We start from the raw sequence: 25,232 nt of genomic DNA, 5'->3' as shown, positions 1-25,232 counted from the left end.
CACACCTCGTACCTGCGGGCCTCGGACTCATGTCCTGCTCCGTAGCGGTGTCCTCTGGACTATCTTCAGCTGTAGGACAGTCAGCGGCACAGAGACTAGAACAGGAAATAGCGTCACACAGAGTCCAGGTGGAGGCAGATGGAGGTTTGTTATGACGACGATTCACTTCACTTCCAGGTAGAAGAAACTGTTTGTTTTGGATCATAACTGACTGCAGTACCTGCAGTCAGTTATGATCCAAAACAAGCTTCCCAGTGAGTTAGCCGGTAGGCGGGTTAGGTAGACAGGTAACGATGCTACTTCAAATCCTACCCTATCCTGTTCATAGTGAGAATTCATAATTCAAGAATTAAAGAAAGACTGACACAGAAACCGTTTTTTCTTCGAGTGAAGACATAAAATGATCAAAGTTTTCTTGAACAGATTGAAATTCATGTCGGCCTGCACGTTTTCAGTGTTTGAAATTGATGTTTGAGTTTTTTTTGTTGAGTTTTTGTTGTCCACACTTAAAACCCTTCTAAAAGTCAAAATGTTGGTGATAAAATTCTGAAAAAGTTTTATTTGCAAAGTAGGTTTTCAGAGAAAATTGAACAAAAAAGTCACAAAAGTGGACATTTTTAAAGCAGAAGTGTATTGGAGTATTTAATAGATTCAGATACATTCACACATTCAAATAGTGAAAGAAGTTTGATTGTAGCCCAAGCCTCGAGATAATTGCATATTTGTTGATTGTTACAGCGCCACCATCAGGTCATTTTATTGACATATTGTGTTGCGTTATCTCCACTTCACTCCACAGTGTTTTTTATAACTCGTTTTTACCAAATGGTCAAGATGTCATAAGCCACCTGAGAAAGTTTGGGCTTTTAGTACTGAAAAATATTGTTCTCGCCTTAAGCTTTATTTCTTCTTTTCTTTAAAACATTTTTTTTCTTCTACTTTCTAGTTTCTGTCACCGTACACATTTAAGATATCAGATTATTTTCTTGCTATTTGGATTCCTCCAAGAAGTATGTGGAATAGGTCATGTTAGGGACTGAGCAGAGAAACTTGCACAGAAAACGGCCTATTTGTAAATAACATGGAATAATGCAAATATCCACCCTAATTAATGTAGGGAGAGGCTGACTCAGGAATAAAGTTGTACAAATAACATTCATTCGTGTTTGCAGTTATACAAGTTTTTTTTGAATATTATTAATTGATGATGGAGTACAATGTTCACCGTAGCACAACAGAAAACTGGATGAGGTATAAAACAGATGTTAAGATCAAACACAGATCGCCTGTGTGTTGCCTGCGGTTCGACTGCTCTGTGTTTGACAGTCCGGCTGCGACACGAATCGTTTTCTCGGCGTGCGGTTGGTGATGCCTCGCGCTTGTTTCCATGGGACGGCGGGCGGCGGGATGGAGAGCTCGGGTCACCGTTAGGGCTCGTTGAAACCGATCCGAAGTATGTCCGCTTCCTTTTACTCGTAGAGTCGGCCGTCAGCGCGGGACTGGCTGTTGAGAGCGCTCGTAACGATGGTGTCGTGTTGTCACGGAGGTCACGCACACCGGCAGACAGCGCGAGCTCCTCCGGTCTGACATGAAGGTCCGTGGTGCCATTTTCTGGTCAGACGAGCTCGAGACGAACGAACCGTTTGCGGATCGCGCATCAGACTCGGCGGCCACCGTCGCCGCCGCCGCCGCTGCTGCTGCTGCTGCTGGAGCCCGAGCCTGAGCCGGGAGGTAAAAAAAACAAACCCACCGCATCACGGCAGATACCGACGTTTACAATAAACACGAAACGCGACTGCATTTTGCCGTCAGTTGCGTGTTTGAATCTTCACGTCGCTGTTAGCTCGGTGGCTAGCTGCTGGCTAGCGACGACAGGGTGACGTCACAGACCGAGCCGCCCGCGGCCTGCTTCTTCCGCTAGCCCGGTGATTGACAGCCTGTCAACGAGCAAAAGAGGTTGATTTGGCTGCGGACGACTGTCGTGTTATGTGTCCCAAAGGTTCGCTATCAACTGCGTGTGTGTGTGTTGTGGACATGGCTGCTTGATCAACATCAACATCCGGGGTGTGCGGCTGCTCCGCGGCCTGCTGCGGCGGGGACCAGCCCGGAAACACGGACCCTTCCTCCAAAACACCCAGCGTCTGGACGGGTGCCTTGGATTAAGAGTCGTACTTCACATTTACAGGCGTGTTGTTCAGTCGTGTGAGCATGCACAGGTGTTACGTCATAACATGTCATCTGTTGTAGGGGAAGTTGTCAACAAGCCCGCATGTTGTCAGGTTCGTGGTTCAGGTGTGGATGGAAAGAGGACGTCATGTTTCTGGTGGGTTCAGAGGGAGAAAGGCTGGTGTTTGAAACGGAAAACGTGCTGGTCAGCCTTCTTTCTTGAAGGGGCTATTTTGAGAAGAGCACAGAGGTGTCACTTAAAGGGAAAGACCACCCTGAAAGGACCTTTTCTTTGTGCTGTTTTGTGTCTCCGCCCAGCACAGGGAGTACAGCTGACCATGTTGTTATCAGCTGATCATGTTGAAATGTGTCTGTTACCAATGAAACATTTCATACATCAAAGAAGCTCATCTTGAGATGATGTGTCTGAATAATGTGTTTGTTCTGTTCTTTTCAGCGGAGTGAGTCTGCAACTAATGATTAGTTTGATTGTGAATTTATCTGATTTATTTTGTTCTTATTTCAATAATGCTATCGAGTCTTTTGTTTTGACCAGTAGTCCAAAACCTAACGACATTTCACACAGGATAAAATAAGCTTATGTTCACATGACAAAGCAGAAATGGTGTTGCATGAATGACCTTCATGCTTTGCTGGGATATATATATGTGTGTGTAGATCGCCTGGGCCCATTTTTTATGTTATTGGTAACGACTCTGTGGTCTCACTGTGACAAGCCAAGATGTCTGCTGTGAAAAGGTCCATTAGGCAGTTTGAACAGGAGACATTTTTGTTGCCCTCACAAGAAAAGCACAACTGTAATTTGCTCCATTAAAACTGGGCGCATTTCATTTTAGGTGACTCGTCCAGGACACTTGTATGGCGCCATCTGGCTAATGTTTCCCTCGTCATGGTTACCGTGTATGTGAGAAGGGACAATACGAACGCCCGTCTCTTGTGGTATTCACAATGTAGGGCCATATAATTGTCTGAAAGCTCTGAGGTTTTTGAGTTTTTGACAAATATGCTGACGTTTGCAGAAATAGTGGAGGCTATGGAAATTCATTTTTCATGTGATTGAAAACTAATATATTGTAATTTTTGTCACAGTGTTTTTTTTTTGTTATTTAATAATATGTCTTGACAAAAATGTTGATGTTCCCAGCAGCCTCATCCTTTCCTTCATGATGTCACCCATAGACATATATACATAGGCGTACATATGTACATAGACGTACATGTGTACATAGACGTACATGTGTACATAGACCTACATGTATACATAGACGTACATGTATACATAGACCTACATGTATACATAGACCTACATGTATACATAGACGTACATGTATACATAGACCTACATGTATACATAGACGTACATGTATACATAGACCTACATGTATACATAGACCTACATGTATACATAGACCTACATGTATACATAGACGTACATGTATACATAGACCTACATGTATACATAGACCTACATGTATACATAGACGTACATGTATACATAGACGTACATATGTACATAGACGTACATGTGTACATAGACGTACATGTATACATAGACGTACATATGTACATAGACGTACATGTATACATAGACGTACACGTATACATAGACGTACACATGTACATAGACGTACATATGTACATAGACGTACATGTATACATAGACGTACATATGTACATAGACGTACATGTATACATAGACGTACATGTATACATAGACGTACATATATACATAGACGTACATGTATACATAGACGTACATATGTACATAGACGTACATGTATACATAGACGTACATGTGTACATAGACGTACATGTATACATAGACGTACATGTATACATAGACGTACATATGTACATAGACGTACATGTATACATAGATGTACACATGTACATAGACGTACACGTATACATAGACGTACACGTATACATAGACGTACATGTATACATAGACGCCGCATTGATCACTACCACACGTTGCTGCAATACGTCAACGCGTCCGCCATATTGGTCCGGGCAATACCGGGCTGTCATCACATACAAGTGAACGGGAGTTTGAGTTCTCCGGATAAAGAAAAAAACATTATAACGTTTCCAATTCCCGTCCGCTTTCAATTAGTTGTATTTATATTACAATGTTTATTATCAACGTGGAGTTCAAAATATAGTTTTCCCTCCAGTTGCTTATAATTTTGATTTCTACTATAATCTCAAATAGACACTGCAGAGGAGTGTGTATTAAAATGAGGCTCACATGAAGGGATTTATTTCTATGGTGGAAAAGATTCATCGTCATGAGGATCGTAAAAACTCTGATTTTGAGAACTAAGCAGGTCTGATGTCACTTGACACGGGAACGTTTGTGGTGAAAGGAAGAGAGTAAACAATACTAATTACTATATTGACGGACAACGTAAAGTGTTAACGGCCCTCCCACACGGCCGGTACCTTGTTGCCGTTAGTTTGCTCTTTTAAACGTTATCTGCTAAAAACTACATGTAGAAACGTGGTGTTGAATTAATAATGACTCGGTTCTGTCCCATGTGACGCTCTAAATGGGTGACGACGAGGTTGTTTGTCACTCTTCTCTATTCAGACAGCAAACAGCAGATTTTCCAACGTTAAGTATTGAAGTCTGACGCTTGTGGTCAATTCATTTGCAATAAACATGATGTTGTCGTGGCCAACCACAACCACAAACACTTGTTCAGTCGTACCTGTGACAGGTCATATACCCCGAGGTCAAGGTCGAATAGTGCGGCGATTTGAACAAGCACCACACGACTCCGGCATCCTTAACTCCAGTCGTGTCTAATGAGAGATGCGGCAAGTTGCCCCGACCGATATGGCGGCCACGTTGACGTGCGAGCCGGAGGCCAATGTGGCGTCTACGTGTATTTGTCTGTGATGTTACCTGCCTGATGGCTTGCTAACTTGTTAGCCTTCTAGATGCTATCCATGTTGCCATTGCCTAGCAACACTATTCTCACAACTGGACTTCTCATTCGTTGAACTCCAGGCACATGACATGACACGAGGTCACGAGGTCCATCATCGGTGAAATAAGCCTCACGTGTGCTTTCCTTGCTCTGCAGTGGTGGAAGTCGGAACAAGGAGATTTCTAACATTTGTGCTTGAACACTGAGAACCAGCTATCGCTCAAGATAGCTGCTCGTTTTGAATTCGATTGATTGAGCTCAGCTCATCAGAATATGCCTCCCCAAGGTTTGTTTCTCTGTGCAACCAGCACCACATTCTTGTCTCTCTGCTTATCAGGTAAAGAAACAATTGGTTCCAAAATTGAAGAAATAAGTTATGATTATAATACGTACTGCACAGGACACACCTGCTTTATTGTTACCACCTGACCGAAGAGTCACCCGTGCCTCATCAGAGGCTGCTGTTTGGTCTCAGTGAGCCGAGAGTCTTTCTCGTGTTTCCCGGCTGTGCTTCTCTCTAGTCTTTGTTTATCTATCCTTCCGGCCACCCACACTCGTGCTCAAAGTTTGGCCCACATCGGTTCCCAACCAAACAAGATCTGAGACTGCAGAGTTCCTACCCTGAGCAGGTTGTTTTTCTGTCACTCCCAGACCCCCCGGTTTGATCTGCTTAGCTCCGTTTCAATTTTGTTCAAACGCTGATAATTAGTTTCATGAATCAGCCCGTGAGGATTTTTGTAAGCCTAAACTTAGTTACACTTAATTGCAGTTTTTACCTAACATGACTAATACTAAATACATATCCCAGTTTGTGAGCACATTAGTTGCATAAGGTGATGATGTAGGCTTATTGAGTTGGTTCTCACAAACTGTACCACTGAATGTTGAAGCTCTGAACTAAAAAATGAAACATCCCGGGATAAAATAACACATTAACCAACAACTTTATGTTGTACCTCTTTGTTCAAGTCAGTCACAGCCTCAACAGACATCGCTGTGCCTGCTTTCCTTGTGAGTGAATCGGGATGCACTGCATAGTTGAGGTTAGGCAGCAGTGGCTGGCTGTGTTGTTTTTGTACAGCCCACCAAAGCCCCCGTGAGAAACCAGGTGGATCTGGATCACCAGAGGAAGCCAGTGGCATGTTCTCTACCTCTCTGGTTCTCAGGATGCAGGATGGGCTGATCAATAGGACCGCCTGCCTGCGTCTAGACCCAACTAGCTGCTTTGGACCATACCTCAAAGGAGAGGCTTGGATTTCTTGGGAAACTTTTCCTTCTTGTACACTGTAAATATTTTGCCTCCTTACTTGCTCTCTCATGCTGCCCCCCCACCCACCCCCAACCCCTCCACCCCCCTTTTCTCTTGCCTTGCCGTTTGATCTTTGATGCGGGCCTGGCTGTTTAAAGAATACCACAATAGATAGCCTGGCCTACAATAGCTTATCCTCGCCAGCAGGACAAGTCTAGGCCTACTTTTAACAGCTTTGAGGGCAGCCTGTCTTAGCTGCATCTTTAATCTGTTTCACAGGCTTTTACATGTAACCCGCTGACTTTGTCACATTATGCTCCTTATTTTGCCATGTGATGTACATGTGCAACATTTAGACAGAGAGGTGGTGTGATATCTGCTTGTTTACTAATAACACCAATGCTGTCATTGCCCTGTCATGTGATTGCTGCTGTGGTCGAGGGTGTGACGGCTGAGAAGATCACATTCAATAGTTTCGTTCATAGAGGTAAAGAAAGAGCTTCAGAAAAAGCGGCTCAGCTTTGGACCAACGAGCAATACATTTCTACTCTCATTTTAGCAGTCGCTCATCGTATTTTAAAACGTCTTTGCCGTGTTACTCTCTCACTCACGTTCTTCTCTCCTGGCACCTTTGTGTTTACAGGTGAGCGGCCGGTCAGCCAACCAGGTGCAGCCCTCTGTTGCTATGGACGCCTGTGCCCGCATCAGAGGAGTCCCAATAAGGTCCAGGGCCTCAGTCCGGAAAGAGGTCTGTGTGCTGGGATGTATTTCTATTTTATTCTCCCCAGTGATTGTCTATGCCTGCCAATACACTGGACGTAGACTTTTTCAGATTGTGAAACTAATTTCTGCAGGACAAAGTGAAATCAGAATTAGTTTGCCCCTTGAAAACCACGACTGCAATGTTTTACTTCTGCTTGTCGATGCAAAACATCATGTCTTAGTTGTTTGTTTTAAGTTTGAGTTTAAGTTTTAAGTTTGAGTATGAAAACTCAGCATGGTGCTCTAACTGTGTAGTGTTCCTGTGGTCTGCAGTGGCTACATGTTTCTTTAAAGTGATTTTGAATGTCAGTCTGAATATAATATGATTACTTTGAAGGAAGCAGATACATAAAATAAAATACACACAATACTGTTCTTTTTTCTTCTTTTTTTTTACATTCATCTGTTCTTCATGCTACAGTGCTGAACAAAAAAAACATAAACACTGGTTTGTCAGTGGAGCCGGAGGGTAACCACACTCGTTCTATAAAACCCAACATGTGTGTTTGCAGACTGTGCGTGACAGTGGAGCGCAGTCTGTCAAGAGCCTCTTTAGGAATAAAAAGGAGCTGTGCAGCGTTGGCCTTGACCTGCCGACCAGAGACACCGCAAGACTGACAGAGGTTTGTTACACAAACACTAGTACGAACACATAAATGACGCTCTGCCATAAGACATGTTACTAATGACCATCAACTGTGCTCTTTCAGATTCATTTTGTGTGTCTGCCTGGTCAGTGTGAAGGGGAAGACGTCACTCTGCAGGTAAGTTCTTATAATTAGAAACTAATACAAGAGGTTTGGACGAACATACTGATATTGTAGTGATGGGCACAAGGTCATGTTTCGAGGTTAGAGGAGGCAATCAAATGGTCTTGTAATGAACCATTTCGCCTGCAAATAAAAGGGGTTCTGTGTCTCTCCAGGCTTTGTCATCTCTGCCAGCGGGGCTGTGTGAGCTTCTCAGGTCCCTCCACGTTCACAGCCTCAAGAATGACGAAGTTCTGCTGCTCAAAGACTCCCGCAGGCTTGCAGAGCACAAGGACGTCGGGCTTCAGGTAGCTGAAAGACCTTTGATTTTTAAAGGAATTTGCTCAGTCAGCATGCTGAGTAAAGCAGAAGTTCGCAGAAGGCAGGGAAGTGAAAGGCAAGAATAACAGGAAGGAAGAATGGGCGTCTGTACAGCAGTCAAGCTTCTCTGTGCCTGTAGATATTTATATCCCAACAAGAACAGTAGATTTATAAAGTATTCAGACTCGTTCACTTTTTTCACAGTATGTGTTGTAGATTTCTTTGGAAACAGATGAAACTTCCAGTTTGCCCATTAATGAAGTTTTTTTTTTTTTTGCACATTCATTAAGAATCAAAAACAGAAACGTCTCATTGAGAGAAGTATTCAGACCTTTTTTCATGGCACTCCAAATCGTCTTATTAATTATCTTTGAGATGTGTCTAGAACTTGTATCGGCATTTGGCAAATTAAATTGATATTGATATTGAGTTTAGAAATTCACAGCTGTAGTAATAAGGTCCCACAATTCACACTGCATGTCAGCACAAAAACAGAGTGCTTCACTTCTGGCTGCTCCCGAGTGGCCGAGCCGTAACCCAGACTGAAACCCACCAGAACATCTGTGGAGAGTCCTTCAGATGGCATTTCAGATGCTTCACATTCAATCTTATTTATCCACAAATGTTTAAAAACTTTTCCAAGAGTGTAGTTTGATGTCCAAAAATGGATATGTTATTCACTTGAAAGTTTAAATCACCATCAGAGTGTGCAAAAAGTGAAGGGCTGGAGGATTTTGTAAATCCACTAAAGTAATTTCCATACAAAAAGCATTTCAGGCTCAAAATAGTTACATGAGATCATATTTGTATTATTTTCCTGGAAAACCAAGATGTTTCTACTGCTGGGATAACTGCACTCCTGTAAATGGCCGTTTATGAAAAGTTTTGTTTATGTACCATAGAATCATGTACAAACTTTCCAGATGTTTTTTTCATTTCCAGAAAAAGTATTGTTTATCACTCACTAGTAAAACAAAACTGTGGCAGTTGTTGATTAACTTGTTTTCCCACTTCATGGCCTTGTCTGTCTGCATGTGCACAGACGAGCCAAGTCTTTCTCACGCTCTTGAAGAAACGCAGGTGGGACAGACACACTGGTGTTGTTTTTTCAGCCGTGTCCTTCCTGGTCCCATGTGCCATAATTTGGTTCACACAGGCCCTGCGGCTCAATCTGTGGGTTCACCATCCATTTCCAACAGCGAGCCCTCCCACCTATGTGAACTAAAGAGTGAACTGGCACTAAATAATTTTTTATTCTGCGTATTCACCAACTCTCAATCAGACCAAACAATATAATTCCACCCTCATCTCATCCCATCCCCTCCCCCATAAAATACAAGAGATCCCCATGTGATCTTTCACAATATCAGCATGTCTGTCCAAGTGATTCTGGACATAATGGCTTTGACAGTTTATCGATAAAAACTGTAATTTTTCTCTAAATGAGATGAAAATCAGCTGCCAGCTCGTCCTAACTTTCAGTGTGTCTCGTTCCCTTCCTTTCTTTTCTTGTGTTGGTTTCCCCTAGTGTTTATTAAAGGCCGTGTGTGTGCTGAGGCATAATCCCAACACGAGCGTCTACCCTCAGGCCAGTGTAGCGTCTTTGGTGGGCTTGCTGGGGTGCTACATGGCCGGGGTGCGCTATGCGTTGGAGCTGCAGGCTCTTCAGAGGGGCACAGCTGAGCCCAGCCAGCCAGAGGAAGATGACACCAACCAGTCGGTGTCATCAATCGAGGATGACTTTGTCACAGCCCTAGAGCATCTGGAGGAGGATGACACAGGAGACAATCCCTGTAGGTTTAACATCCAATGCTTTGTGGCATTTAGGAGCCTCTGGTGTCTTATTTACTTTTGAAACATCCCCAAATAGAGACCTGATTTGTAAAACCTCTGTTTTTTATACCATCATCCCCTGTGCACAATGTTTGTGTTTTTGTTTTTATTTTAAGGGGCAGGAGATTATATTATTTAATTTGACTCCTAGATTGCACTAATAAGTTATTTACTAGTCTCTTTCCGCTACTTTTTTTTTTTTTAAATGATCATGGCACAGTGCATACATTTTTTTTTTTTCACCTTTATCATTTGTTCCCTCCTTGTGCATGCTGTATATAACCAGTTTTCTCCTTTGTCCATCTCTATAGCTGCAGCTTCATATTGCCATTTTAAAAAGCGTGATGTGGCATCACAGACAGTTCCAGCCCACAAGAGAAGAAAGGAATTATCAGGCTCCCGTGTTATTGTAAGCTCATCTTCAAAGAAGTATTCAGCCAAACATAGTTCAGGTCCAGATGTGTCAGTCACAGTGCAGAAGTCATCGTGCGTGGAATCCCAGTGGACGTACTGCAGTCCTGGAGCTCGTCTCCCCTCGCCTCTGATTCATGTCAGTGAATCGGAGGAGTCAGACTGCTCCAGCCCCAGCCCAATCATTTTCCTGGATGAAGTGGGCTACCAGAAGAGCCTGCTGGCCAAGTTGGACATCCCCCAGGTGCCAGGCGGGCCCAGAGAGCGAGTTGAAGACTCAGACTCTGAAGTCAGCGAATTCTTTGACAGCTTTGACCAGTTTGATGACCTGGAGGAGCTGAGCTCAGAGAGCTGCACTCTCACACTGCCTCTGGATGCCACCAGTACCCCAACCACACAGAAAAAGTCTGCTGAGTCTGGTACCGGTGGGTCAGCATCTAAATATGTTTCTAGGGGCTGCTCAACCAAGGGTATGAATCCTCACCGCTTTGACCAGCCCACTCTCCCAGCCAATGTGAAAAAGCCCACTCCTCTGAAACCAGGCTCTCCCTACTCAATTCACTCAGAGGTGCCTGATTCCCCGAGACCGGTGCAGACCTCCTCTGACGAGAACGGGGGCCCACTCTTCAGTCCTGTCAGCTCCTCTGCCTTTAGTCCTCTGGTGGACTCAGGTGGACAACTGGAATACTTCTGGAAGACAGATGAGGACGGACAAGACAGCTCAGAGCTACGTAAACCCCAGGATCTCTGCTCTCTGTACAAGACCTACTCAGACTTTGCCAGCAGTCTTTCCAAAGAAATTCTGGGCTCTGTGTGTGGCTACCAGTCTGCTGTTGACATCAGTGAAAACAAGAACCTCAGCTGTGTCTGCCACAAAGAATTTAAGAACTCATCAGGACACCTAATGAAGCTCTCAGAAATACAAGAGACTGTAACAGTGGACAAGCTGCAGAAGAGGTCCCAGTCTTTGAAGGACGGCATTCAGAGGTTCGCTACTGACCTGGTGGAAATGAGTTTGGGCAGCGCCTTGCGAGACCTCCAGAAAGGTGTATCCTCTTGCACTACTACTTTGTGTCACCTAGCTGCCAGACTGACCTCATCAGTGTTTCAGATGGCCTTCCACGAGATCGGCATGCGACATGCCTATGTGTTGAAGGAACGAGCAATCAACGGATTAGCTGGCTTCCTGGTTGGAGAGGCCGTGTCTGGGGCGTTGAAAGAGTTCCTGACGGTGAAAAAGCAGATTTTTCACAGCACAGTGACACGTTTTGCCGCTGATCTGGCTGAAGAGCTGGTGTTTGAAGGCATAATGGAAGTGTGTCAGTTCTCCCACCCCTCAACTCCGCTCACACCTAGTGATTGGTCTTTTGGCCACGGGCAAGAGGAAGAGGAAGAGGAGGTGGTCTCCTCCTATGCTTCGGACTTGTCTGAGTCTGTAATTCAGGAGGCCTTCATAGAACTCTCTCAGGCTGACGTCGCGTTCACGAGCCAAGCGGCGATTAGTGTGTCACTGGACAACATCTGTTACGTCAGTGCCGAGAACACGAGCACTCAGACCTGCAGTACCTTTGCTAACCAGCGGGTTTTAATTAGCAGCTCCACTGCAGCCGTCCCAGGAACTTCAGGAGAGGATGCTACCTGCACCGTGAAGAAAGCCTTGTTCACTGTATCGGGCATGGCCAGCTGTATCCCTGTGCCCCAAGCAGGCCAAACTCTCTCCCACCTCCAGGATTCGGAGGAGACGTGCCAGCATAAGTCTAGCATATCAGACACTCCACAGGCCAGCCCCAAAAGAGTCACTGTGTCGTCCTCCGACACCACCACAGCTACACAAACTCACCTGAACAGTCATGGAAATCAGACGTCCATGCCTGGAGGAGACTCCTCCCAAGAAAAGACTCCATTCCAAAACCTCTCTGGCAACATGATGGATATGATAGTAACTGAGGCTTGTGAGCTTATAACTGCCTCTAAGATGAAGAAGAGTTTTGGTGACTGTGCTGATTTCCTTACAAAGACAATGGGAAGCCGACGGGACTCTTCCTCAAAGCAGGAGGCAGTTAATTATGAGACTCCAGATTCGCCTTCAAAGCAGGCAGCTGGCAGGGAGAGTTTCAGATATGACTGTAGAGATTCTGTCAAGCAGGGTAGCCCCGTTGAGCAAGCAACAAACCTTCGCATTCCTCCCATTTCCTTTCAGACGGGCTCTCCAAGCCAGGGGAGAGTCCGCTGTGAGCTAGACCCCAGGACCAGTGGTGTGGCTGAAAAACATCCTGTGATGATGGATACTCTTGATGTGCCGGGTACCGACACGGGTGGACAAAGAAAGATATCTGTTCCTGTGGATGACTGTGCTCCAAGCTCTGGCCAAAAATCTGGCGGGACTCCTGGTACTCCTCCTTCCACTCCTCAGCAGCCCAGTGATGTGTCCAAGGAAAAACAGATAAAACAGTTCTCCAAGAAACTGAAAAGCAAGCTGGCCAAGGAATTTTCCCCTGCAACGCCACCTCCAACCCCCCACTATCAGCCTGAGCCTGGCCCAGGCCCAAAAGACATCATCCCTGAAGCAGACAAACATGAGTTTATGCTCAAATTGATGAGGTCTCTCTCTGAGGAGGCAGATGGCAATGAGGATGAAGAGGAGGAAGAAGTAGCGGAAGAAGGTGTTGGTGGCACTAACAGATGTTTAGAGACAGAGGGTGTCCGGCCTGAACTGAACCAGATGTCCTCTCGCAGGATGTCCAACAAGGAGGCTCTCCACTATGCTGAGCGGTTGGCCTGCCACATTGTCTCCTTGGCAACGGAAATGGACACCCTGGGAGTGGGAGAAGAGGAGGAAGAGATGAGCAAGGGCAGCAAGAGAAGGAGAGACAGTGTGGCTCAGTTCTCAGAGCAGACACTAAACACCTTGTGGGTGTATGCCGGGGAGGTGGCAGGAGAGGTCATTAATGATGTCAAGAGGATGGTGAGCTCAGGACAGCAGTGTTCATATCACAGGGCTCTCAGAAGAAGAAGCTTGGACAGATCTAGCTCTGAATGTTTGCATCACCACCACCACCACCAGTCTCAACCCAGTACAGACCAGAACAGGGACTGGAGGTTAGGGAGGCTGGCTGAGCAGTGGTCCATTGACCTGATAGCCTCAGTCTCCCGGTCTCCCACCTCCCCGCCGAGCACCAGCTCCGGTCTGTCCTCTGAGTATCCCAGCTGTGAGAGCGTTACAGATGAGTATGCCGGTTACCTCATCCGGGTACTGAAAAAAGAGGGAGGCAGTAGGGAGTTAGTCCTAGATCAGTATGCGAGTCGTTTGGCGTACCGCTCCATAAAACTAGGCTTGGCTCATGCCAGTCGCAAGGTCAAGCAGAGATCCTCCAGCACCCATCTTCACTCCTCGAAGTCGCTGCCAGATGAATGGAAAGCTTCAGGTAATGAGGCCTCGTCACCCAAGGATAGAGCAGAGTCAGTGGGTTTTCAGTCAGGCGAGGATGCTCAGTGTTGTTGCAGAGACTCTGAAGAGCAAAGTAAGAGGGAGTACATGGATCTGGTCAATTTTGCTGAATCTTTAGCCTACAACATTACCTGTGATGTCACACGCAAACTACATCTTTCCTCTGTACGACTGCCTAAGTCCCTTACTGACTCCTGTCTTTATAAGAAATCCAAACTTGGAGACATGGCAGACAATCTCATCAGGAACTCCTTCTCCTGCCCCCTGTTGTCCAAGGAGGGTAAGAGTAGACACTACCACAGTACTGGAAGCCTGTATGATGGAGGCTGCAGCAGCAGGGCGATGCAGGTCATCGGGCATTATGCCAGGAAAATAGTGGATGACACACTGAAGATGAGCCTGGCTTCGGTTGGACATTCGTCCCGGGACCACCTGAGTACCCAAGGCCATGACAGACACTCTCATACCCAGAGGTTGTCTGAGGGGCCGGCACTGGTCCGAGCACTGAGGGAGAGGACGTGTCGCTACTGTCAGGTCCAGGAATGTCCGTACTGCACCAAACTTAGCAGGCACCACTACCAGCCTCTGTTACAGAGGAGGAAAAAGGGGAAGGAATGTCCGGCGAGGGCTGAGCGCCTCTCGAGCCTGGAGATCCCCAAGATCCACATTGACCTGGACAACAGGGCAGCGTTTGCGGAAGGGATGGTATCCATGGCAATGGAGACGGCTAAACGGGAGCTGAGTAATACCAGCCTTAATGCCGACAGTGGCATCGGCCACGATGGCACCAGCTACGCTGAGAGTCTGACTGCTGAGATCATGACGTCAGCCTTGTCCAACATCTGCCAGGCTGCCAACATCAGGTACACACGTCAAAATGAACATTAATAGTAACTTTTGTGTGCACTGTCATGTCCAGGTGTTCAGTTTTAGGCTAGGCCCGTGCATTCATAGTGAACTTACCTTGTATCAATTGAAGAATCAAAAACATAATGTTATATTTCTTACCTAACTACAATTTCACCACACAAACAGAACTTTCATTGTGAATTTTAAGTATAAAGATATTTGCATAATTTTTGAAACTCTCCCATTTCTCTCCTTCCTGTCTAGCTCTCCAGGGAGGGAAGCCACTGAGTCCACTGTGTCCCAGCAGCTGAGTGTCGGGGATGACAGTCTGGGCAGCTGGTCGAATCTGAGCTTTGAAGATGAACACCCAGACGACAACAGTAGCTTCCTCCACCTCAGCGACAGGTATACAATTACTAACTTTTTTCATATGTAGACATTTACATACAAATATGCAGTCACGTGGACAAACCAGTGCTTTTACCTCACTTAATGTTCAGGGCTGCCCCCCCCCCAACTAAAGTTTCTCCTCATCAACTAGCAGTCATTTGTTCAAGCCAATAGTCAAATAGTTGTCTGGCATACATGGCATTGTGTGTGAGTGAGAGTGAGAGAGAGAGAGAGAGAGAGAGGTGAGGGCGAGAGAATGGGTTACATATCCAGATCTGTGGCTCCTGACTGAGGTATGGGGACCTCTGGTTTTAAGCCAAGTGTCTTTACTGTAGCTTGTCTTGTAGCTGGTAACTAGCTTTTCTTGTCTGGACCAACCCTGCAGTGATGAGGACATGCAGTTCTTTATTTCCTTTTCAGTGAACACAATACATTTCAATAACATTATACTGAAACTTGGGCCTATCTAGATGCTTAATGACTGATTATAGCAACTTTTTCTAACAAATGTCTGTAAGTTATTCGTAACGTCTCTGACAAGGCGCAGCGTCCAAGTTCGAGGTTTTCTTACTGTGACTAAATAACTTATGAAAACTTGGTTGACCAGGAGTTCTCCAGTGGATGAAGGTTTAATCAACTATTTGGGGGCAGCTCTGTCAATGTCAGTATCTCAACCCCACTTATCTCTCCAGGATATATATTCACAAATGTTGTAATATGTTTATTATTACACTTGCAGTGATATTAAAAATCCTTAATTATATGGTCTGTAGCGTATGTTACGAGGTGGCTAGCAGCTCATAACGGTTTCTCCCCGGAGCAGGACTTTAGAAAACACTGCTGGGTACAGTTTGATTTTCCGAGTGATATTCAGAAAGTGTGCAGCAATTTTTGCCTATTGATTGATTTAATAATGGAAGCTGTTATTGCTGTCATTTCACAAGGCGAGATTACATTTTTCAACTGGATGGCATGTGTTTCTGGATTTGATCTGATAAAGTGAATAATCCCTCCATTTACAGTTTACAAAATGGTACGCAAGGATCTAAGCAGTGACTTAATGGACTGTTTCATTATCCTGGGAATGGTGATATGATTTTAACCTCTCAGTTCGAGGCACTACATTTGATTTCTGTGTGACTTGCGGCTGAAAGAAGGAGCTTATCACTTAGGTCATGTGTGATTTCATGCTGTTTATGTCCTCAGACTCAGAAAAGTACAGAAATAATTGTATTGCTCATGTTGGAGCCTCCTGTCAGCACAGGGCACAGTGTACTGTATGTATCGAAAGCCTTATTTAGACCTCACTGCCAAAAGGCAATTTTCACTGATTTGTGCAAGTGTTGCACTGTACACGACCTCTGAAGGATATATTATATGTTGCTGTCTATGCTGCCAAGGTCTTAGTCGCAGTTGTGACAGAATTGGCCTTCTCTTCTTGGAGGGACGTCACCTCTGTTTGTGTGAATTTATTCAGAAAAGAGTGAGAGAGGGTGAGTATTGTCCCTCTCAGGGACGGCGTCTCATAAAGTCTCTGGGGATTAGGCTGTTGACACTTCTGGCCGGGGTTGCCATCTCTATGGAAGCCAAATTGACAACACCAAAAGAACAAACAGTGTTAGCAGCGAGTTATTTTAGCCATCGGGGCCTGTTAATGTATCATAATATTTTCTAAAGGTGTGTCTGTGAGTGCTCTCCTCACTTCAGGCACCGTTTCTATAGGAACAAAGTCCACCGTGTGTAACTCATTAGACTCTCTTAAAAAGCACACAATCATTCCCACTCAGCAAATGAAATGACAGAGGAACAACAACAACAACAACAAAAAAAAAACACATTCATGAGCTTAATGGAACAGCGAGCGTGATGATTGACTAATTGAAGCATTTCTCAGCATGTGCCACTCAAGTCAAACCACAGGGTGAAAGCTGGAGCTGAGGTAATGCAGATTAATGGAGGTATTTTTAGATATTAGAAATGTTCCTTCCTTCAGACGTGCTGAGATTGTTGCATGCCACAGTGTGCAGGTTCCAGCCAGCAGGCTAATCATTGACTAATTGCAGAGAGAGTGTGTGTTGTTGTGCTTCTGTTGCCAGCTGGTTGTCCTGGTGGAACCCACAGGATTAACAAGATTATGTGAAGACAAGAATGTAATGATCTCACATTTGAGGCCTTTAGCAACAAATTGTTTCGATCAACATTACAGATGATTCCGGGGGATATACAGTGGAAAAATCTGCATCATTTGGAGAATCCTCACCTGACAGTTAAAGGATTAGTCCAAATGCTCGAAAGGGTTATCAACCTGGATATTGTTTGTTGACGGTACATGATAGAAATGGCATGAAAGTGCTTATTATACGCTGATCTTTTGTTGCATTTCAGTAGCTCTCATGTGACAGCCACACAGTCAGTGTTACAGTGAAGCGTTACCTGCCTTCTCTCTCCAGCAGCAATGGGAACAGCAGTAGCTGGAGCAGTCTGGGCCTGGAGGGGGAGGCGTGTGAGGAGCGCTTGTCCTTCTCCCCCTCTGACAGGTTGGTCAGCAGCTGGTTGACATGACTAACCGTTCAAACTGGGGTGCACCTAGAATGGGACAAAGAACGAGCTGAGTTACTGAATGTACTCTGAGACCAACAGAAAGTTAAGAAGCGTGTGAATGATCCACCAGTGGAAACTCTCAGCACACAATTGGAGCCAGAGAATTGCTTCATTATATGAAAATGATTTACAATATTGTACAATGGTATTTAGATTTCTACTTTGTCTCATGCTAGGAACCACCAGCCCTTTGCATGACCACACTCTGCTCTAAATGTAAATAAGCTTGACATTGCATGTGCTTGTTGATGCTAATGTGCATACGATGGGTTGCTCAAGTTCTCTTGGTTCTGCATTACTTGCTTGTAATTATAGTTTTTATTATATTTTGGGGCTCCCTGCCCTCTTTGCACCGATGCCATTGAACAGTTGAACCACCGATGGCTTCAGATATCAGTCCCGCTGTTGTTGCAGCAGTGGGCCCCCTTTCATTCACTGAAGAAACACGCTCACAGAGATATACGGAAACATTGACAACACTGCCAGCCATTTATAAACATACCATTGTTTCTCAGGCTGGTCAGTGTTCTTCTGCTTCTTTCCATACAGCTCAAAACAGTTCTATCAAACAACATGAGCTGTTGGAAAACCCACTATCATAGAGGTCCTACAGGTGCAGATCAATCACTGTCACATGGAGGCTCCACACATAAAATCAAGGTAATGTCATCATGCTCCTGAAAGTAGTTGTTTAATCTCTCAAATATATAACGCAACACGATCAGCTCCTCGTCCACGACACCAGACAGGAGGGAAAAAGAGACCTTCAGCCGTGTCTTTACTGAACCATTTAGTCTTCGCTCCTCGAAGTAATCCAGTCTCGTAGAGATCCATTCAGGATATGAAGTCACACACTTATGCAATATGCACAAACAATGGTGCGTAAGAGTGGTACTGACACAACAGAAGGGATACCCAGCTATCGGCGTTTTCCTACTACAAACTATTTTTGTTGATCTTTTTGTTCCCCATCAACAGTTGATTAATTCAGCTGTGTTGGCAGGTGACAACCAGTTATTATCGGTGTCAGATGTCAGAGCCTCCGACAGACGACTGAAGCCAGTCAGTGCCACTACTGACCAAAATATATTCACTGATATTTCAAGCAGGTTTGTGCATGTTGATAATACTAACCTGACATCAGCTGAAACCAAGAAAGCCGGAGGAAAATGTTCCAGATTTGTCAGTGTGAACGAGGCCAAAACCTTCAAAACAACTCTTGTGCTCATTTGGTTTCAACATTTACAATCAATGGAACGTCGTAGAAACAAAAACAAAAAAAGTTGTGACCTCAACCCAAACCCACCTCTATGTAAAACCTGCTATGAAAAGCAGAGGACTGGACTGACCTCCTGCTGTTACCTGTCGTTAGAGGTCACAGTTTGACTGCCTGACATTGTTTCATGGTTTCGTAAATTTCCTACATGTTGCTCACTTGGCCCTGACGAACACTAAGTAGTAGATGTTGAGTTCAGCGCCCGCCATTAGAGGGCAGGTTTCTCACAGATTCAGGTCTGTGGTTTAGTTTCTCCCAGAGAATATAACATGGCTGGTCCTTGTCAAAGCTCCCGTATGTCACTGAGCGTGTTCCAATTTGGATTTCAAAGATATTGTTCACCTCCTGGAGCAAGTACTGCAAACCCCTGGGTTTGTACTGTCGGTGGTAGATGCAACTAAAACGACACTTGTTACTTTAATGCATGACTTTACTGTTTATTTGCCCTGTTTGTGTCAGCATTTCCTCCTCCTCCTCATCTCTGCCCTTGCTGCTTCATGATCCTGACCCGTAAAGGGGAAAAGCCTTCTTAGACGTTTCCTCCTGGAAAGAAAATGAGATCCTTATATCATATCGGCAGAGTCGGAGTGTCTGTAGCCGCAGGCTGTGTCAACAAGACTGTGATTAACAATATTATAAAGTGGAGAAATGACTGTTTACCTGTTGGCACGTCACACAGCAAATATTTGAACAATTGACAGAATGGATATCAAGAAGATTTTCAGAGGGGGGAAAAAAAAAAAATCAACATTCAGATGTACTCATCGTCATTGTGTCTTATCTGACAAAAGACACCAAAGCAGAAAGTAAATTTAGTGGAGTCTAGAAAAAAACATTGACTGGAAATATGCAGCATCTTTCCCCCAGTGTGTCTAAGATGTCTTTTGATCAGGATTGCTTTGATTGCAGTGCTTGTGGCCTCTTGATATCCTGCTACGCTTACATCAAACACTTTTAGCTTAAGCATGCTCATTGTCATTTATATATCTTTGCATACAGCCTCGTATGCCCGGCTACTTCTCCCTCCTCACCAACCTGTGACATTTCTCTTAAAATAGTGACCATACGGAGGACAAGGAGGCTGAGGTCAAAGAGGAACCCAATGGTAAGGATATTTTATTACCTGCAACTTCTTCTTTGGAGTCGGCCGCAGTCAGTGGGAATGCTCGAGTATTCGGACACGGTAAAAGCTAAAGATGCAGATTACGGCAGAAAAGGCCAAATCAAACAGTTTAACATAGCAAACGTTTGGACAGCAGCAGGAAACGGGGGGAGACAGGCCCCTCTCTTAATTTGAGGTCTTTCTTTTTCCACTCGCTGAGACTCCGAACTGTTGGATTCCGGCTGGCTGTGTTCGTCGGTCTGAGTGTGTTGTTCCCGGGGATTTTTACCACCCCCATATTCAGCCTCTCCGCTCCCTCCACAGTCACTCAGTCTGCCTTATGCGTGTGTCAAAATACAGCAGCCCCCTGTGACGGCAGTGGAGGGGGGGGGGCGCTACAAAGTCGGTCTGTCCTGCTGCGGAGCCGTGGGAACAACAGACTCTTACCCATTATGCCTCAGTGGATCTGCCTGTTTTCTTTACCCGTGCTTGAGAAGTGAAGAACAGTAGATAGTGTCCCGCTCAATGTGAGGCTGATTCATCTTCCCGTTCCTGTGTGCTGCAGGGACCGTGTGTGTGGACAGGACTCAGGCGCAGCCTCCCAGGACCGCACTGGTCATCGCCAACTCGGATGTCAGGGAGCTGGGGTGCGGCCCTCGACACGTGACCCTCGACCCCCAGCTCAGGAGCCTGCTGCAGTGGATGGCAGCCTCCATCGCCGACATCCCTCAGATCCAGCTGAGTCCTGACAGAGAGCTGCAGCAGGTGATTCGGAACGCATTCACGACCGCAAACAGGTTCCCACTGTGGTATTTACTACTCAACCGGGGGACCGTCTTTAACCACGTCACGCTGCTTCAATGAAAGAAGTCCTTCTTTCTTTCTTGTCATTGTTGACGTTGGTTTAAAATGTTCGCGCTCCCGTGTCCTGTTTCCATGAGCGTTAGCTTTGTTGTGGAGACACAGCTGAAAACCTACCAGCTTCTGCAGTGATGAAACGAGTGGTTTAATGTTTTATTGTCTCACAGCCGTGTCACATCGTCGAGTACCGCTTCATCAACAACATCCAGCTCCTTCCAAATGTGGTCATTTCAACATCTCTAATAATTATTAATAAGTTGATATTGTCAAAGTAAACTTTTCAATGTTTAGCCTATTTTCAGGCAAGAGCATTACTTTGAACTATCTCCTTCAACCATTCATTCTTTACTTTGAGCAATGTGCTGCTCCTTAGTTTGAGTATTTATTTGAAGTGGATATCAGGTAGTCTTAGCTGACTGTTCAGACTTGTCTGAAAGTTGTCTTCCTTTTGCACTCTGTTTCTGCATGTTGTCAGTTTTCCATTGTTACAGCTCACTCAATGTTCAGATTGTATTTATTTTTGTAATTTGTTGTCCACAGGTTTTCAGTGATATACAGGTATCACAGTACACTGTGGTATGAAAATGAAGGGTTATTACACCACGTACAAATACCGGTGTTAAAAATATACACGCAACGAACAAAGATACTCGCCTTCATGTTGCACATCTCCTGTTCTCCTCAACTACCTGTCAGACTCGGCAATGGGAGACACACACACACACACACACACACACACACACACACACACACACACACACACACACACACACACACACACACACACACACACACACTTGTGCAGTGGAAAAAGCGAGACGGAGAAAAGTGAGACTGATCATATCACCATCTCCACCTGCAACACAGTATTTAAAATCAGAGATAAAACTGGATATCCCAGAAATCTTTGGGGTTGTCCTTGAGGATCCAGTTCGAAAAAAATGTGGAAGAAAAATAAAAACACATCAAATGTGGTCACGCTCAGATCGAAGTGTGTGTCCTGTTATCAGGATGTTATGAAAAACTCATAGTATTGCAACCTGTGTGATAATGAAGAAAAAGATGGTGATTGTAATTTAGAAGTTGTTCTACTTGTCTCTCTTTTTTTTGTAATAGTATATTTGTAATTGTTACATTCCCAGTGAAGTTTACAGTTTCAGTGTGCTGATGTCATTTAGACAGTAAAGTTTATGGTTAAACTGACTCCTTTACATATTTGTAACAAGTGTCTGATGACCACATTTGGATCGAGACACGGATTTCGTACATTGTTTTACTTCCTAGTATTGACATCTGCGTCGGCCCCAACAACCGGTTGGGCTGCACCTTTCATGCCTGGTTGGAAACCTTGAACCATTTCCCCAGATCATACTAATGCATGTTAATGAGAAGTGATGAGTCTTGCTTGAGGTTGCCTCCTTTTGTGATGACTGAAGTGTAACTGTTCGCCCCTTTCAGCTCCCAGCGGTGGTCCAGAGGCTCCGAGAAAGGAGATGGAGGGTGGGCGAGCTGCTGCACACGCTGCTGCGCTACTGTGAAGAGAGCCAGGCACACAGTGAGTCTCAGGCCCGAGACGAGGCCCTCCAGGCGGGCAGAGAACCTCACTGCACCCCCCTCTTCCAGTGGCTCCTGGAGCACGCCTAGGGCTCCCTCTTCCTCTTCCTCCTCTTCCTCCTCTCTGCTCCACACAGGGCTTTACGAACCCCACAGCCTCTAGAGGGCGCCACACAAATCAGTTAATCTAACTTACTCTCATGAACGTGGGCGGCGTGTTTTGCATTGCATGCTGTGACCAAGAAGTACTTCTGTTGTATTTTATTTTTCGTTCCACCTTCTGTTTTGTTGCTGCAGTTTCATTATTTATCGGGCTGCGTATGTCACTGTTGATTTAGTGAGCTGTCTCCTCTGCCCGCCTACACTTCTCAATTAAAGGCTTCACAACATGCTGCCGCTGTGCTTGAGCTCCACAAAAGAGAGAGGAGCGAGAGAGACCCAGCCCTTGTGTTTCCAGGCCGAGACAGAGATGCAGTGAGTTGAGAGAAGGAGAATGTGTGTTTTTTTTTGTGTTTTTTTTCCCAGGGAATCCCCACAGCTGCTGGCGGATGACGTCATCACACCCACAGCTCACCTCTGTGGTGGTGTTTCCACATGTTAAGAGACCAACTACACACACACACACACACACACACACACACACCCCACATCACACCACACCCTGTATTATCAAAACCATCCTAAGATACTCCAACACAAATATTCCCTCTAGTATTTCATGATTGTTTTCATCAGAATTACTGCGCTTGTCATTCCCAGTTCTGTGGAGCGCTGCATGAGGATACAGTGACTCCTCACAGTTCATTGTGCTGCAGCACATCAACGCTGACAAGACACTGTTAAGCCAACGTCTTCAGTAAATTGTGTTCTGATTTCATTTTGAGTTGATGATCAAATGGGCCGTTCATTTGGCCGCAGAATGATGGAAAGCGCCTGATGAAGTGGCCTCTTGAGAGTATTGGTGTTGTATAATACTGTAACACTACTTGCCTAGCAACAATGTCCGTGGTTGTCAAACTTAGTAAAATATTTAGAGTGGATGATGTTTACTAGGATGGTCGGTATTTAAAAGAAAAAAGAAAAGTATTTGTTTTGAAGGTCACGTATCTAATCAAACATGAGATGCTGCTCAAAGTTATGAAAGATCACCATGATTTTGGCTTCATGCTGCCAAATGTAGCTTTTAAGGAAACAGCCCTCCCCCTCCCACTCAGCAGTAATATGCTGATGACCTGTGTCAGTGGCCCACGTCCATTTGGGGAAGATCCAGTGACGCAGTTAGCGGGTCGTTTGGTAATTACAGACACCGGTCCGGTCTGCACCTCCGAAACCACAAACTAGCAGCATCTGCTGCAGCCTGGACTCACATTGTGTCACCCACGCTCCTCAGTCACCTTGTGTAATCAAGGAGTCTGAATACCACAGCTTCCGCACAGTAACCCCCCCCCAGCCTAACACACACCCTCATTACTCACCAGCCCCCATGTGAACGTCCACATGCACAGCACTACCCAGCTACTCGCTGAGATGCACTTTTTCTTTGTATTTGGCTGAGGAGAGACTGGGCATTTCCAGCCCGGCCCTCAGAGCTCTCCCGCTAAGGACCGTCTGCTCTGCAGTCAGTTAATGTACATGCACAGTACCCAGACACCCCCCCCACCACCATGCGCCCCAAAGAACGGTTGTTGGGATACATTTGGATGTTTGTATTTATATGAATTTTTTTTCATGAGGGACCGGAGGATGAAGTGATGCTGGGAGGTCCTCAAATTTACACCTGGACTTTCCTTCTTGAGTTTGAAACACTGTAATATACCACGACCTCACCTCACGTCTCTTATTATAAACTAAGTGTTGTTGGTGGTGTTCGCCTGCATTGCTGAATCGGAAGCTCGACATTAATCTTCCTGTTGATGTACTGGCCACAGTATGCTACAGGCCGCTGCAGATGCCTTGTTTGTCCCTGCTTTATCCCTGGGCTGCCAAATGGTCACATCATCTTAAAGGTGTGTTTGTCATGTATGATTTGTTTACACAAAAATGTATATTTAATGAAAAGAAAAAAAAAATTCAAATCCCCAAGTTATCTATGATTGAAAAAACAAGCAGAGATGAAGACAGTGAAGTATGAACCTGGCAGGTGAGAGAGTTCTGTCGGTTTAAATCGAAGGAATGTATTAAGAGTCATGGACACACATGACTATCAAAGTGTAAAAATCTTCTCCCGTTGTGAATGTTTAGTTCTTCCTGTAGGACTTTCCTCTTCTGTTTTCTTTCTTGATCTACTTTACATTCCTGTGCATCCCAGACGACCCATAGCGCTGTATTGTTGTGTTTCTAAAGCTGAATGTGTACCTGCCAAGACTCCACTCCATGCAGAAGCAGATCCTATAATTCTGTTTTGCTGCGGTTCCTCAGTGTTACTTTCTGCTTCTCTTCAACCCCAAACAGGAACATAAAAAAAAAGTAAAATGAAATGTACGTCACCTCCTCTCACTTCTGTATTTTCCTGCTACCTTGTAAAATCCTGCCAAATAAATATATTTAATAAATTATGATATAATAAGTTATATAACAGTGAGTTCACTTGTTCTCTCTTGTGGCATTGCTGAATAGTTTACACATTCTAAGCTTGAAGTCAAATCTCTAAATTTGTTTATGTCAAAGCTTGGTGTGACAATAAAGCTTTTTCATGTGCTCTAA

The 25,232-nt window shown here is 45.0% G+C and overlaps 1 protein-coding gene across 4 annotated transcripts; it reads left to right on the top strand.

Annotated features, from left to right (window-relative positions):
• The first annotated feature begins 1,330 nt into the window (after positions 1-1,330).
• Positions 1,331-25,232, top strand: akap11 (A kinase (PRKA) anchor protein 11). Of its 4 annotated transcripts, none has more exons than XM_069712130.1 (12): positions 1,331-1,453; positions 7,016-7,120; positions 7,647-7,757; positions 7,845-7,898; positions 8,060-8,191; positions 9,733-9,997; positions 10,349-14,759; positions 15,010-15,150; positions 17,586-17,672; positions 20,071-20,117; positions 20,680-20,879; positions 22,434-25,232. In XM_069712130.1, exons 2-12 carry the CDS (start codon positions 7,058-7,060, stop codon positions 22,617-22,619), a joined length of 5,697 nt encoding a protein of 1,898 aa, XP_069568231.1. In that variant the 5' UTR covers positions 1,331-1,453; positions 7,016-7,057; the 3' UTR covers positions 22,620-25,232. The 4 variants fall into 4 exon arrangements, with proteins under 4 accessions (XP_069568231.1, XP_069568233.1, XP_069568232.1 ...); XM_069712131.1 differs by having other exon boundaries at positions 1,332-1,731; positions 17,589-17,672; XM_069712129.1 differs by having other exon boundaries at positions 1,332-1,731.

The sequence above is a fragment of the Brachyistius frenatus genome, unplaced genomic scaffold (assembly GCF_029030835.1).
Source record: "Brachyistius frenatus isolate BFR_SWC_R1_liver_20210118 unplaced genomic scaffold, ASM2903083v1 Contig_106, whole genome shotgun sequence".
Lineage (NCBI taxonomy): Eukaryota > Metazoa > Chordata > Actinopteri > Embiotocidae > Brachyistius > Brachyistius frenatus.
The sequence above is the reverse complement of the archived record's forward strand: the minus strand, read 5'-3'. Positions and strand labels throughout refer to the sequence as shown.

Excerpts from the sequence above, each read along its gene's own strand:
- akap11 (XM_069712130.1), top strand. The coding sequence starts at position 7,058 with ATGGACGCCTGTGCCCGCATCAGAGGAGTCCCAATAAGGTCCAGGGCC. Across the intron at positions 7,121-7,646 it reads GGGCCTCAGTCCGGAAAGAG|ACTGTGCGTGACAGTGGAGC; the intron begins GTCTGTGTGCTG and ends GTGTGTTTGCAG. Across the intron at positions 14,760-15,009 it reads TGCCAGGCTGCCAACATCAG|CTCTCCAGGGAGGGAAGCCA; the intron begins GTACACACGTCA and ends CTTCCTGTCTAG.